The 13716-nt window shown below is 37.5% G+C and overlaps 3 protein-coding genes across 3 annotated transcripts; all 3 read right to left on the bottom strand.

Moving 5' to 3' along the window:
* Positions 1-138: 138 nt before the first annotated feature.
* Cbr-ugt-19 lies at positions 139-11664 on the bottom strand (the record flags this gene model as incomplete). The annotated part of the gene is given in 8 exon segments (XM_002633593.1): positions 139-331; positions 9382-9614; positions 9663-9885; positions 9931-10450; positions 10990-11095; positions 11101-11250; positions 11300-11470; positions 11515-11664. Coding segments are annotated over 8 exon segments (1746 nt in total).
* Positions 4002-9184, bottom strand: CBG05527 (the record flags this gene model as incomplete). The annotated part of the gene is made up of 4 exons (XM_002633594.1): positions 4002-4134; positions 4184-4286; positions 5991-6236; positions 9139-9184. 4 exons carry the CDS (start codon positions 9182-9184, stop codon positions 4002-4004), a joined length of 528 nt encoding a protein of 175 aa, XP_002633640.1.
* Positions 11665-12362: 698 nt separating the features above from the next.
* CBG05525 lies at positions 12363-12908 on the bottom strand (the record flags this gene model as incomplete). Its single annotated transcript, XM_002633592.1, has 3 exons — positions 12363-12602; positions 12728-12799; positions 12846-12908. The coding sequence occupies 3 exons, from the start codon at positions 12906-12908 to the stop codon at positions 12363-12365; spliced, it is 375 nt and encodes a 124-aa protein (XP_002633638.1).
* Between the last annotated feature and the right edge of the window lie 808 nt (positions 12909-13716).

Here is a 13716-nt window from a genome sequence, read left to right on the forward strand (position 1 = left end):
GAAATTTTATCATGTCCAATTTGTTAACATCAAAAAGAATCCTGATTTTCTAGTTTTCAGTATTATTCGAGTATAACTGAAGCCTTTATTTCATTACGATTCTAGAAAAAGAGATCAATAGAATATCATAACTCATAATTATTCCTTCTTGCTTTTTGCTTCTGAGCATCTGGATCCGAAGCATCTTCTAACTGCACATTTCAAAACTCTATAGGATATGTAAGATGATGTAACGGAAATCAGTGCAATTATAGCAATGATATCCAAAAAGAAGTACTGAACGAAGGACTGATGCCTTCCGTAGTTGTCCAGAGATGGAAGCTTTCCGAATCTGAAACATCAATTTTTATTTCCGCAATCCAGCTAAAATGACTGATTACCTTGCAGCAAACTCCACATATTTCACCAGCGTCTCCTTTGGATTTGTTGGCTGATTACGTAAAATTTCAGCGAGGCGGTTTGCGTTTTGTTGGTAGCTGAAAAAATTACTGTTTCTTTGAGTTTATGATATCCTCGGAAAATGACAGCAAATTTTGATTTCGAGTCATGAGACGGTGCTCATTCTTGCTGAAGGATTAAAGGACGTCCAGTAAAGTGCTGTGAGCCAGTGTTGAGTGGGCAAGAAATTATCTTTCAGAAAGTCTTTTGGTAGACCTGCGTGTTGATTTACACATTACTATCAACGAAACACCGATTGACGTAATTCAACCCCAATCCATGACACTTTCAAGGAAAGCTAAACGATGTTTTAGAGTAGTCTTATTTTTATGGTCTTTGGTTTTGACAGAAAGGTTCAATAGAGAAATTCTGCTCGCAACCTTCGATAGACCTCAGAACTTCACATTGCTATCAATGAAAACCAATGGAGTTTTACTGGTTTCTGTGATCCCACCCAATGATATCCACAGTGTAAATGTGCAAGTTAAAAAGAAAATTTTGGCACCGTGTTAAGAAGCGCTCAGAAAACGACCTATGAATGTCGGTCTCCCTGTGTTTCAGTCTCTGTTAAATATGAGCAGTTTCTTACCTAGAATTTCCTATAACGTTTTCTATAACCCTTCGCAACTTTTCCGGGTTCGCCAAATCGGTCTTGCTTAAAACCACCGCAACCCCATGTCTCTTCAACATTTCAGCATTCCTTGTCTGGTCAGCAGCGACCGGAATCTGGAAATTCGCAATATTATTGATTTTTCTAGAAAACTCTCAAGTACCATGATCGCTGGCTTACCCAGCATTGCTAACTCAAAAACACTCGCAAGTCCTCCATGAGTAATAAACACTGTCAATCGAGGATCAGCGAGAAGTTCATTCTGTTGGAGCCACGATGAGAGATAGACATTATCAAGATGTTTTGTGAATGTGTCTTCTGGATTCTCATACTTCCAGATAAAAGTGGTATCCGGCATTGATTGGAATACTTCCAGGAGGGATAGTCTATAAATTATCGAAATATTGTTAGAAAATTAATACTGTTTTTAATCGGGGTATAAATCATCTTCACGAAGCAGAAATGTATGATATGACAAAGCAATAATTTGCTCGAAATTTTGTTCATGTACACCCCTCGAGGAGTTTACATCCCACAGTTGGAGATGTCGCGCCGCTACCGACTGAAACACACGGGCGGGACTAAAATGAGCACGATAGCTGTATGCCGAGTTAACACCGAGCATTGTACAGAGTCACGTCAGAATGCACACCCCAGCTTAAAGGAGGCGAGACAGCAAAAATTTCGGGGAACAGTTCGGGGGACGAAATCGCGCCGCGCTTATGTAGACCATCGGTCGTCAGGCGCCTTCGCGCCCGCGTAGCTCAGCTGGTAGCGGGATGTACCCCTGAGCGGCCTGTCATGAGTTCAACCCCTCATGGGGGTTCTCTATGCAAAATATCAGGAAAACTTTTTTTTTGGTCTCTGGCCTCCTTTAAAAAAAACTCCGAAAAATCTCATGTCCCATCTCCTTTAAAGGTGGGGGGACATGAAAAAAAATAATGTTCTCGAAATTCCGTTCAAAGATGCCCCTCGAGGAGTTGAACTTGTGAGGACGATGATTGAGGGTGCGGCGCCGCTACCGACTGAGCCACGTGGGCAAAGAGAAAGCGCACGCCCGATATCATACATAAAGACGAGGACTACAGCTGTACGCAGAGTGACATTAAGCGTTGTACACGGTGACGGTAGAATGCATACTCTAGCTACAAAAAAAACTACGAAAAATTTCCTGTCCCCCACCTTTAACTCACTTGTATTCCATTGGCATTTCATCCGATCTGGCGTTCGATCCAAATGAAATGAGCACATTTTTCTTTCTCAAACCCAAAATTTTGCTCCATTTCTCTTCTAACACCAAAACCTTCTTATCAGTTTGCACTGATAATCCTCCAATTGGAATCATTTTGTCAAAAGTTGGAGATGGAAAATCCAAAACGGGAATTTGATTGGTAAAAATAAATGTGGCTTCTGGGAGCACTTCCTGAAAAGTAATACTGAATTTCGACCAATGTCTCATACGACGTACCCTCCAAGACCGAATATTCGGATAAAATTGCTTTGCAGCTGCATAATCGTAATCTCCAATCAATGAAAATTTATAGGATGTTGCCTTGAATTGAAGAAAATTCCAGAATCTTTCCCAAATTGTCATTTTGTCTCCGAAAGTGGATAACATCCCGGGTACATAACTATATGGAACTGGTTGTCCGATGACTTCACTAACATGATCCAAACGACTACAGGAGTAAACAGCCACGTGGGCTCGGATGTTTATAGCTTCGAAGAATGCTGAAGGAAATGGGAATCTCGGTGAATTCTTCAGTAAGTCATTTCTTACCATAAGCACATGTATCAAAAGGCTCCGTTATAGCTAAATCGAAATTCTTATTTCTTATCTGCTCTATAAGATTCTTCTCGGACATCACCTTCCGACAGTGATTACTAAAAATTGTCGCCAAATCTCCAGCTTTCTGAAATAAAATGGTATTGCGAAAAACCTGCATTGAAAGGGTCTTTCTATTTTTCAAGAACCGCTCGGAAGGTCCTTTTATGAAAGGGATCATGTACTCAAGGTGCCGGTTTTATGGAAACTTTTTCTAATGCAGGTTTTAAGTTAATTTTTTTCCTTTTGTCAAAACTGAACCTTTACTAAATTGAAAGGATGCGAATTTGTCGATGTCCAAACTCCAACAAAACGCTTGCTCCTTTGTTGCATTTGCTGTTTTAATTGTTCATTTTGCTCCACAAATATCACATTTTTTGTACGTTTCAAGCAGGTATCATTCAAGAATTGCCTCTCGATAATTGGCATTAGAACAGTCTAAAACGAAAAAAATATGATTTTTTTTCTCATAAAGAAAATGCTCACCACATTATGTCCCGCATCTGTCAACGCATCAGCTACCGTACCCATAATTTTGACATGACTGTGCCCGAATAAATTTGTATACACTAGAATTTTGTATGCCTCGGAACTAATTGGACAGTTCAAAAATACCAGAAAAGTAATGATTAATGAGTGATGCATTGAAAATAGATGACTCTAACAAAAAAGTTTTGAAATACAAAAATCGTTGCCTTTAAATAAAAGACTTCCCACACAACATACAAAGTTCAGGGACAATGAGACGCAGACAACCAAAGAAAATTGACCAAATTAACGAATTGTTATCAGTAGAAAAGTGCACGAAGACGATCAGAGTAGCAATATTTGATCTTTTCAAAAATTAAATTTGGTGAATTGCTTTGGATAACAGAGCAACAATTTTGTAATGTATGTGAAACAGAACTAATTTTCTTAAACAAAGTGTTTTCTTGCATTTAGCACTTCAGAAAAATAAAAAATAAAAAATAATTTAGCTTTCTGATTGTACCAACAGTTATCAATGATGTTTGGATTTTTATTTGATTGCGAAAACAGAATTGATATTGTGAAAACAGAATTGAAATATCGGAAGAGCAACTTTGATACATAAACAGTTTGATACAGTAATACAATTTAATATAAAATTCAGGAAATTTCTAGGCCACTTCCATCGAGTCCACTTCCTTCGTCATTGACTAGTTCCTGGGGAAAAAGAGACTTCATTACTTCCTTTCTTGAAGAGACCTTGTAGATCAATGAGTGCCCTTTTCCATCGGATCTGAAAATTTCCAACTTGAATTATCTTAAAAATAGAGACAAGTGCTCACTGAAACTGCCGTTCAACCATGAATTTGTCCCCGTCTCCAGTGAGAATGATCCCTTCGAATAATCCGTCAATGATGTCTCCGTCGACTGTAGAGTTGGGTTGATCTGAAAAATAAAGATACTTCCTGTTTCTTCAGGTGCTTAATACAGGGTGAGGAATAAATATAGCGCCGCTTTCAAGACAGTGTAAAAAGATCAAATCAAAAGATTTTTTTCTGAAATTCAACCGAAATGTTCATTAAGAGACAACAAAAAAGATAGCATCAACAGTTTTTGAGCCTTCCTTCCTTTGCTTTGATAACAGCTCGAAGTCTCTTCAAGAAGGAGTGTCCCATGCCGCGGTTAAGGATCTATTCAGGGCTTCCAAATTAGGATAATTTTTTGTGGAGACTTATTGGGTCCAATATTTTCATAACAAAAAGTTCATTGGAATGAGTACCGGACTGGAAGCTAGCCATCACTCCTTAGTGAGAAAACCCGGAAAATTGGCTTGGAACCACTGACAAGTGAGCTTTGCAGTATGTGCAGGCACTCCGTACTGTTAGAATGTCCCACTGCTGTTCAAAAGACGTGGTTGGGACTGTGGCAGCACCTCCGACTTCAAAATCCGCTCGGTGTAGAATTTTTGTCGGTCTTGGCTCCAAAATCGACAAAATTTTACCATTTCTGCACATCTCACCAAATACGGTCACCGTGACCGGGTGAGAAGTCATATTCAGGATTTTCAAAAGCCAACATGCACTATAATAATTGATAGCCACTATTCAATTGTTCTGACTGTTTTTGTTCACCTCAACAGTGAGCAACTTCATTTGTGAAAAACGGTCTTCAAGTGTGTGCCAAAGCTCGTGCCTCAAAGGAGATCTTTGGATTTTTTCAGTTGTAACCTCTCGTTACGGTCCGTTAGGAAAGCGCCTTTGTGGGTTCGATATGGAATCATATAGAGCTGGTTTTGGGGAATATTTCTCATTGATTTGGGGAACATTCTAAACTACGACGCCATTTTTTTCATGATTCTTTCGTGACTCCTACTGATTTTTTCTCTCACGGCTTTGACGACTTCAGGAGTCGTCCCAAACATCGGATGACCGTTTTTTCTTATACTCTTGAAAGTTCCCAACTTACTAAACCGAACGGATGTTTGATTGACCACTGATTTCCTGATACCAAGTTTTTTAGCGATCTCCAAAGTTCTCACCCCTTTTTCGCGCGCTCCATACTAGGAGTGTGGTGTGGATAAACAGTCACAATTACCTTCAAAGTTGGAATAATTGCCTGAAACTTTCAAAATTGTTTAGAACGAAATAATGAAGCAAAAAAATATTACTGTGTGCAAAGCAGACCTTTTCGCAGGCGCCAGAGCTTAAGCAAAGTTTAGGCGCTATAATTATTCCCCACCCTGTAGTTATTTAGTCTACAGATTAGTTGAGAACAGAATTACTCCGGAACAGTCACAGAAAAATCGTAAATGCAATTTCTGTCAGATATATCAAAAATATGGTGCCTAAAAATTTTTTGGTGGTATACATTTTATAAGTTGATTTTTTATAACTCTTAAAAGAACCGAGATAATTGAACTCAAAGTGCAAAGTGGCTATTAGACCATTCAAGGAAATGTGACCAAGCCCACTGGATCCGTCTTTTGAAAGATAAATTTGAGAAATCTTGATTTTCGAGCAAAAATAGGTTTTTTGGATAATATGATTTTCTCTCCCGACCCATTCAATTTTTTCGAAAACAAAATTTTCAAACTTTTTGATTATTACGATTGTCCGCAGTTATGACTAGAATATTCTAACATTGGCTCACCTTCCAACTTCCCTTGCCACGTGGTTCCCTCATCTGAAAACTGCGCCGTTTCCTCTGCAAACTCCTCCTTTATCAGACAGTTTCTCTGCAGACGAAGTGGAAAATCCATTCCATACGCATGAAAGTTGAAGTTCGCAGTTTCAGTACAACACTTTGTCAGAACCTCTTCGTCAATGTCATTGTTGAACGAAAATTCAACTGGGCGATAGTCCAATAACTCAAATTCGAAAGGGACGAATGAGGAAGCTAAAATTATTTTGGTAATTGAAAAATTTTGTGTTGAGAACAGCAAACCATTCTGGAAAACAGTGAGTAAAAGGGCAAAAAGAGAAGCAGAAGAATACATGACTGGACCAAGGAAACAGCAGTAATGGGGGAAAGGTGAAGGGCCTTCAAGGAAAGATGTCGGAATATGATAGGATGAAGGCCACGATGGACCATGTAAGACAATAGATGAAAGAGAAAAAGATGCAATTAAGAAATGGAGGACGGACCATTCGGATGGTTAGAGGTCGTCATGAGGAACTGTAAAACAGAAATTTTATGGTTGGAGGATAAGAAATGTTCGTATGAGTTGTTGAGTTGAACTTAGGTCTCGTCAGATTTTTGTGTTTTTTTCCTGTTGGCGCAAATACATTTCAATCAACACAAGTTGTTGTTGTGGTCCACAACAAACGCCATATTTTCCAATGGAGCTCTTTATCTAAACAAAATATTTTTTTGCAAAAAAGTTTCTGTTTCGTCTTGTTGGAAAGTAATTCGAAATCATAATAGAAACAATTTAAAAAAGAAATCCAGGAAACATCATTTATTTAACCGATTTTCATGTTATTTGACTATAATTTACACTCATTTATTTTTGGTATTCTATTTTTAAAGATTTTTTCAAGTTTCTATTAATTTTTTTGTTGTGTTCCCATTTTTAGTTTTGTTAATTTTTCTTTTTTTTTTAGTCAATACGTTTGTTAATCTGTTGCGAATTGACGAAGTATGCGGGACACAGCCGGAAGGACCAACTAGAACGACAAAGTCTCCGAATCCTAAACAGAGTTGCACGGACAATGAAACTTTTAGGACGGACAAAAATATTTCTCCCAGACAACGGATAGCGGATGACGGAAAACGGACACGGACAACGAACAGCCAAAAACGGATTTACAACGGACTGCGGACAAACTATGGACAACGGAGACCGAACAAAAACTCAATGCAACTCTGATCCCAAAGACATCCCAAGAAACAGTCAACGAAGAGGAAAAAGCGCGCAATGACAGCAAGAAAAAACCACACAAAAAAATCAAGTTCACGAAGTTTTGACAACACGATGTCGATTCCGTCTCTCTTGTCCTGTTGTACTCGAAATCTGAAAGAAAACTAATTTTTAGAAATTAAAAAAAAATTGTTACCTCATCGGAATTGCAGAAAAGTGTCTGAAGTTTCGTTTCTTCCTCCGATGTTACTGGTGACGTCGTCCTAAATTTATTCTACTGTAATAAGAGTAGTGATTTTTCAAATTACCCATGAGAAGGATTGTCAAAATTATTTCAAATTGCGTATTCTCATCATTTATCAAAAACTGAATACAGGAATTTTTTGTTTCAAAAAGCATTTTCAAAAAAGTGTGTCCTAAAACGAGTTTCGAAACTAGCGATTTTTTTTAAATATTCCCATTCTTTCCATTGATTGAAAAATCCCATTTGCTCACCTTGCATTGCGCTCCGCTCCTCCTGTTCTCTCGATACGAATCCGATCGATCCTCGAATCTGTCCCGCTCGCAAGATGTCCTCGAAGTCCGTGAAGTTGGTTTCAGAGACCAAGCAGCCACTGTAATTTGAATTTTGGAAATGAATGTATGCTGATTTTTTCTTATTTTTCTATATTCTACACTTTGACCACATTTTTTATCACTGGTTTCTTGAACAAGCAACTTTTCAGTTTTCTAATTTCCCGGAAAAAATTACCAATTCCCCATTTCTTCAACTTTCATTATACTTCGCTATCCGTGTTTTCTGGATTCGAATCCTTTCCAATTTGTCATGCAAGCTGTCCTTCTGGAAGTTGACTCCGCAAACCAAGCAGCTCCCTGGAATTTGAATGTTGGAAACTTTATACTGATATTCCCCTAATTTAAAAAAAATCCTAGAATTTGCCCTCCATCAGGAATACAGGATTTTCTAACAGTAGAAAATTTATAGACTTTGCCTATTCCCATTTCCATACCTTTCATTATACTCTGCTACTTCTGTCATCTTGCTTTGAATCCGTCCCATCCTGTGTCCTTGAAGCTGTCCACGAAGTCCTAGAAATCGTTACACTCTGGAGACCAAGAAGATCCTGCAAGATCCTGCAACTTGCACGTTGGAAACTTCGTACTGATTACCTCCAACTTCATTATCCTGAATTTTGCTACGATTTTTAGGATTCCACGGAGGCCTTCACGGATATCACAATAAATCGACTTTTGGAAAAAAGAGATCACGTGAAGTTCGATCTACAGCTATTGACTATGAGATACCCTTAACACTCAAACAAAATGCCCTTAAACACACTCTGAGCAAATATACCTTATTTCCTGTAAAAGATATCAAAAAGTATTCAACTGACAAAATTTTTATTTTGAAATCAAAAATATTTTATCAGTTGACACATTTTTAATATTATGCATAGGAACTGAGATAATTGAGCTTAAACTTAAAAGAGTAAGGAGGGATCTATCACAGGTTTTACGGTTTTACAAAATTTTAAGTCAGAATAAGGATATTTTTCAATCCTAATTTTGGTTAGATTTCATTGGAAACACTGTATACTTTCTTTTTGCTAATTTTCAATTCATGTTTTGTTTATTCTCGGAAACTGTTTAAATAGATCGGTTGTTGATTTGCCAGATGTTTCAAACTTGAATTCGATTTGCAGATGTTACAGGACAACTACACCCATTAGCTTTGGAAAAACGGAAAGCACTATTCACAAAACCTTGAAACTGTATTATTTTGAAATTTCAGTCTGTCTAACTTGTTCCTTTCAAAATTGAGAATTTTGAAATACAGGACCACATAAACTATTCAAACTTATTCAAATAGAACTGAAGTCTTTATTTATTCAAGCAAAATTCTAGAAAAAGAGATCAATGGAATATCATAACCCATACTTATTCCTCCTTGCTCTTGACTTCTGAGCATCTGGATCCGAAACATCTTCTAACTACACATTTCAAAATTCTATAAGAAATGTAAGACGATACAACTGCAATCAGTGCAATGATAGCAATGACATCCAAAAAGAAATACTGAATGAAGGACTGATGTCTACCGTAGTTGTCCAGGGATGGTAGCTTTCCGAATCTAGACACATCAATTTTTATTCCTGCAATTTAGTCAAAAGAATGTCTTACCTTGCAGCAAACTCCACATATTTCACCAGTGTCTCCTTTGGATTTGTTGGCTGATTGTTGAGCATCTCAGCCAACCTTTCTGCATTTTCACGGTATTTCGGATTGGCCAAAACGTCTTGGATGGTGTCTTGAACCAGTTTTGTGTTGGCGAGATCTGTTTTGGTCAGGACTGCAGCTCCTCCATGTCGTTTGAGCATTTGTGCGTTTCTGGATTGATCGGCAAATAGAGGAATCTGAAAATTAAATTTATTGTGATAAGGTCCCCTTCGAAAATCCCTCACCATAACCGCTGGAGTTCCCATCATTGACAACTCTGTAACTGATCCTAAGCCGCCATGAGTAATAAATACATTCAATCTTGGATCAGCCAGAAGTTCATTTTGTGGAAGCCAATCTCCAAGATACACATTCTCAACTCCCTCTGTGAACTTGTCAGTAAGATCCTCATACTTCCAAATGAAAGAAGTATCCGGCATGTTTCTGATGACTTGGAGAAGGGAATTTCTGAAAAATTCAAAAATATATTCGATTAGATTTCAGAAAACTCACTTGTATTCCAGTGGCATATCGAGAGATCTAGCGTTTGATCCAAAAGAAATGAAAACGTTATTCTTTCTCAAGCTCAAAATCTTATCCCATTTCTCTGGCAATTTCATGGCCTTCTTATCAGTTATCACAGACAACCCTCCCACTGGAACAATCTTATCAAATGTTGGTGCCGGGAAGTCCAAAAGGGGAATTTGATTAGTAAGAATGAAAGATGCTTCTGGAACGGTTTCTCTCCAGGTTCTCCATGTTGGATTGATTTCCTTTGCCATTGCGGCTTCTACATCACCAACGTAACTAAAGAAATAGGATCCACACATGTATTGGATGACATTCACGAATCGTTGAAGCATTGTCATTTTGTCTCCATTCGCAGAGAGAAGTCCTGGGTTGTAACTGGGAGCTGCTGGTTGTCCGATGACGTCACTGACATGGTCTAGACGACTGGAAGAGAGCACTGCCACGTGGGCGCGGATGTTGATGGCTTCGAAGAATGCTGGAAAATGTAAGATATGGGATAAATCTGAGAATATTTTGAGACGTTTTTCAATAATCGTATTTTAATCTTTTTAAAGTTTTAAACCAAGAGTGGGCGGAATGGATTTTTTCAGAAGTTTTTCAGAAGGCATTCCGAACTTTCCGAGTTTTTAAGGTTTGGAATTTTGAAATTTTGCAATTTTCCGAGGTTTCAAAAATTGGAATTTTATATTTTAAAATTTTCCGATTTCCGAAATTCCGGAATATTCAGAAGGTGAAAAAAAATCATGGAAAACTGTTATTTTTCAAGTACCGAATACCGTAACTTTAAAATTTGAGGTAGTTTATCTCGGTTCCTGTCAAAGATATGAAAAAGTTGTCAACTAGTTTATCATAATATCACAAAAATTTTATCAGTTGACACATTTTTTATATCTTGCAAAGGAGCCGAGAAAAAATAGCTCAAACCTGAAAGTTTGGCGCCCTTCTATTACAGGTTTAATGATAATCGGAAAAAATTAGTCACAAAATAATTTTCATCGGAAATATTCGGTTAGAAATTTCCAAGCTTATGGGGTCATTCACTAAAGAAGCAAATCAGCAAAATTGTTTCTCTGAATAACCTTATACATGTTGTTATCGAAAATAAAAAAAATCTTTTTGGTTCGAATAATAAACTTGAAACCGAAAAAAAATGCCAAAACCCAACTTACGATAAGCACAGGAATCGAATGGTTCCGTAACAGCCAAATCATAATTTTCTGCTTTCATTTTCTCAATCAACTCTGTATCAGTCAGCACCTTTTTACACTGTGAGCTGAAAATCTCTGCCATTTTTCCGACTCTCTGAAAGTCATATTAATTTTAGCTCTAACCAAAAAATTCCGATTTATACCTGAAGCAAGGTAATCGGGTTAGCTGCGTCTTGTTTCCACATATTCGATAACATTGATGTTCTAGCTTTCACGAATTCTTCGACTTGATCATTGGCATCGACGAAAATCACATTCTTGGTTGTCTTCAAAGAAGTGTTGAGAGTGGTATCAAACACTGGGATCAGTACGGTCTGAGAAAGATGAGTTACTGTAGTTCTCAGGAAAGTTAACCAACCACGTTATGTCCAGCATCTGTCAAAGTATCAGCTGCGGCGGCCAACATTTTCACATGACTGTGTCCGAAAAGATTCGAATAAAAAAGAATCTTGTACGAATTCACTGAACATATCGTTGCCAAAAGACACAAGACAGATAGTAACCTCATCTGAAATATTTTTAATTTTCAGTTAAAAAAAAGAAAAAAATGAACAGATCAATAGAAAGAAAATAAGAACCTGTAACTCGTTTCCATCTGATTCGATCTGCCATTTCCACTTTCCTATTTATACTTGGGTCACAAATATAACAAATTGTGCCCGAGTGATGCAAAGAGAGACTGTTTCGAAATATGGGAAGACGCAGGTTGAAAAAGAGAAGAGAAACAAAAGACGCAGATGGAAAAAGTATGCGATAAAGCAAAAAGGTTTGACGAGAGACTGATATGGTGGACACAAATGTGTCCGATGAGTTCATAGAACGAAACCGAGAAAAAAATCAAACAAACTAGAGCATAATAGTGGTCGGGCAGGCAGAGTATATTTGTTGTCTCTGTTGAGTTGTTGGAAACTTTTGAACCAAGTTTTCTAATATTTTAGGAAGTTCGTAATGGTTTTTGTTAGGGTTTGAGTGGCCAGGGATCTGAAAATTCTTTTAAAAATTGGTTCCAATCGATAAAATGTTTTTTAAAATTCTGTTTGTAGAGTCTTTAACATGTTTCTCAAAATTCACGAACTTGATGATACAAACCTGAAACTGTATTTTAATATTCTACAGAAATTGTTTCCCTCTGTCTTGCACACAATTGGACATAACGGCAGAATAACTTTATTGTAATAAGCTGTTTAATCGTATATAAGTTCGAAATTAAAATTCTTCCGATGGCTTAACATCTCTGACCTTCTCGGCGGTAACCTTACGGAAGTTCCTGCCCTTCTCTGAGATTGCAACTCTGTAAACGGCACGTTGTCCATTATCTTTCAGTAGACTGTTGGCTGCGGTGATAAGGTCGACTGGAAGTGATTCCTTGGGACGTTCGGATTCTCCAACCAAGATCTCGAGAGTAGTCCTGAATCCAGAGACAACTTGTCTCTGGGCTTTCAAGACCTGAAATAATCGAAATAGTGGTAAGTTTGAAGTTTATTGTTAATGGAACAGGCTTTGTCTATTTGTACCTAGATATTTCAGTCGAAATCAAGATAGCCAAGATCATTCTTCTTCCTAAAACTAACCTTGATTGGAACCACATAAAATTCTCCGTCGTTTTTTTCGTTGATTTCTGGAACTGTTTTCCATGCTTCGCACTGAACATTAATAGGCTACTTTTGAAAATCCGAGATTTCAACCTACAGTGTACAACGTCGCATTAAGATCAGAAACTCCACCAACCCACGGTCCAGCAGGACGGCTCATTGCAGGCCTAAATAGCGCATAGTCGGTGGAGACGCAGAGAAATATTTCGATTAACTGTCTGCGTCTCAACTCCAATTTTTTCTGACAACAATAATAGCAATGTACTTTATCAATTTGAAATTGAATTGTTGAACAATAGTTTGAAAAGACTATATAGACTATTTGAATCTGATTTTTAAATTCTATCAGCCCAGAAAAGTATATACCGTAAAAACTCTATTAGATAGCCACCCCTATTTGCCAACCTCTAATATAGTGCCAGCTTAGAGCACCTCCGAACAATAGAGTGCCCCCCCCCCTAATATAATTCCACTGAGGATTCGATGCCTCTGTGTTAAAAGTTAACAAATACCATAAAAATAATCATTTTCAGGTTTTCTATTGATTTTTTCAAGCTTGAAAGAAGTGCTGTATTTGTCAAAAATGTTTCAGGATAATACCAAAATCCGAAAGTCTCTAAAAAAGAAGTAGAAAAATCAAGAAAACCTCGAAATTCATTTTGTGAAAGAGTTGACAATCGAGTACTTTTGTAATAAGTTTCAGTAAAAATTGGCTGCGAACAATAAAGTGTCAGCCTCTAATTGAATGCCACCCCCTAATACAGTGCCACCCCAGACCACCTCTGAGCAATAGAGTGTCTCCATTTTTAGCCAATTCGTTACTGTTGTTGAAATTGCAAACACCGTAAAACCTGTAATAGAAGGGCCCCTAACTTTCAACTTTGAGCCAATATTTTTTGGTTTTGGTCAAAGATAGGAAAAAAGTTGTTTACTGATAAATTAGTTATCATAACATCAGAAGTATTTTG

The sequence above is a fragment of the Caenorhabditis briggsae genome (assembly GCF_000004555.2).
Source record: "Caenorhabditis briggsae complete genome, chrIV, whole genome shotgun sequence".
In the NCBI taxonomy this organism is placed as follows: domain Eukaryota; kingdom Metazoa; phylum Nematoda; class Chromadorea; order Rhabditida; family Rhabditidae; genus Caenorhabditis; species Caenorhabditis briggsae.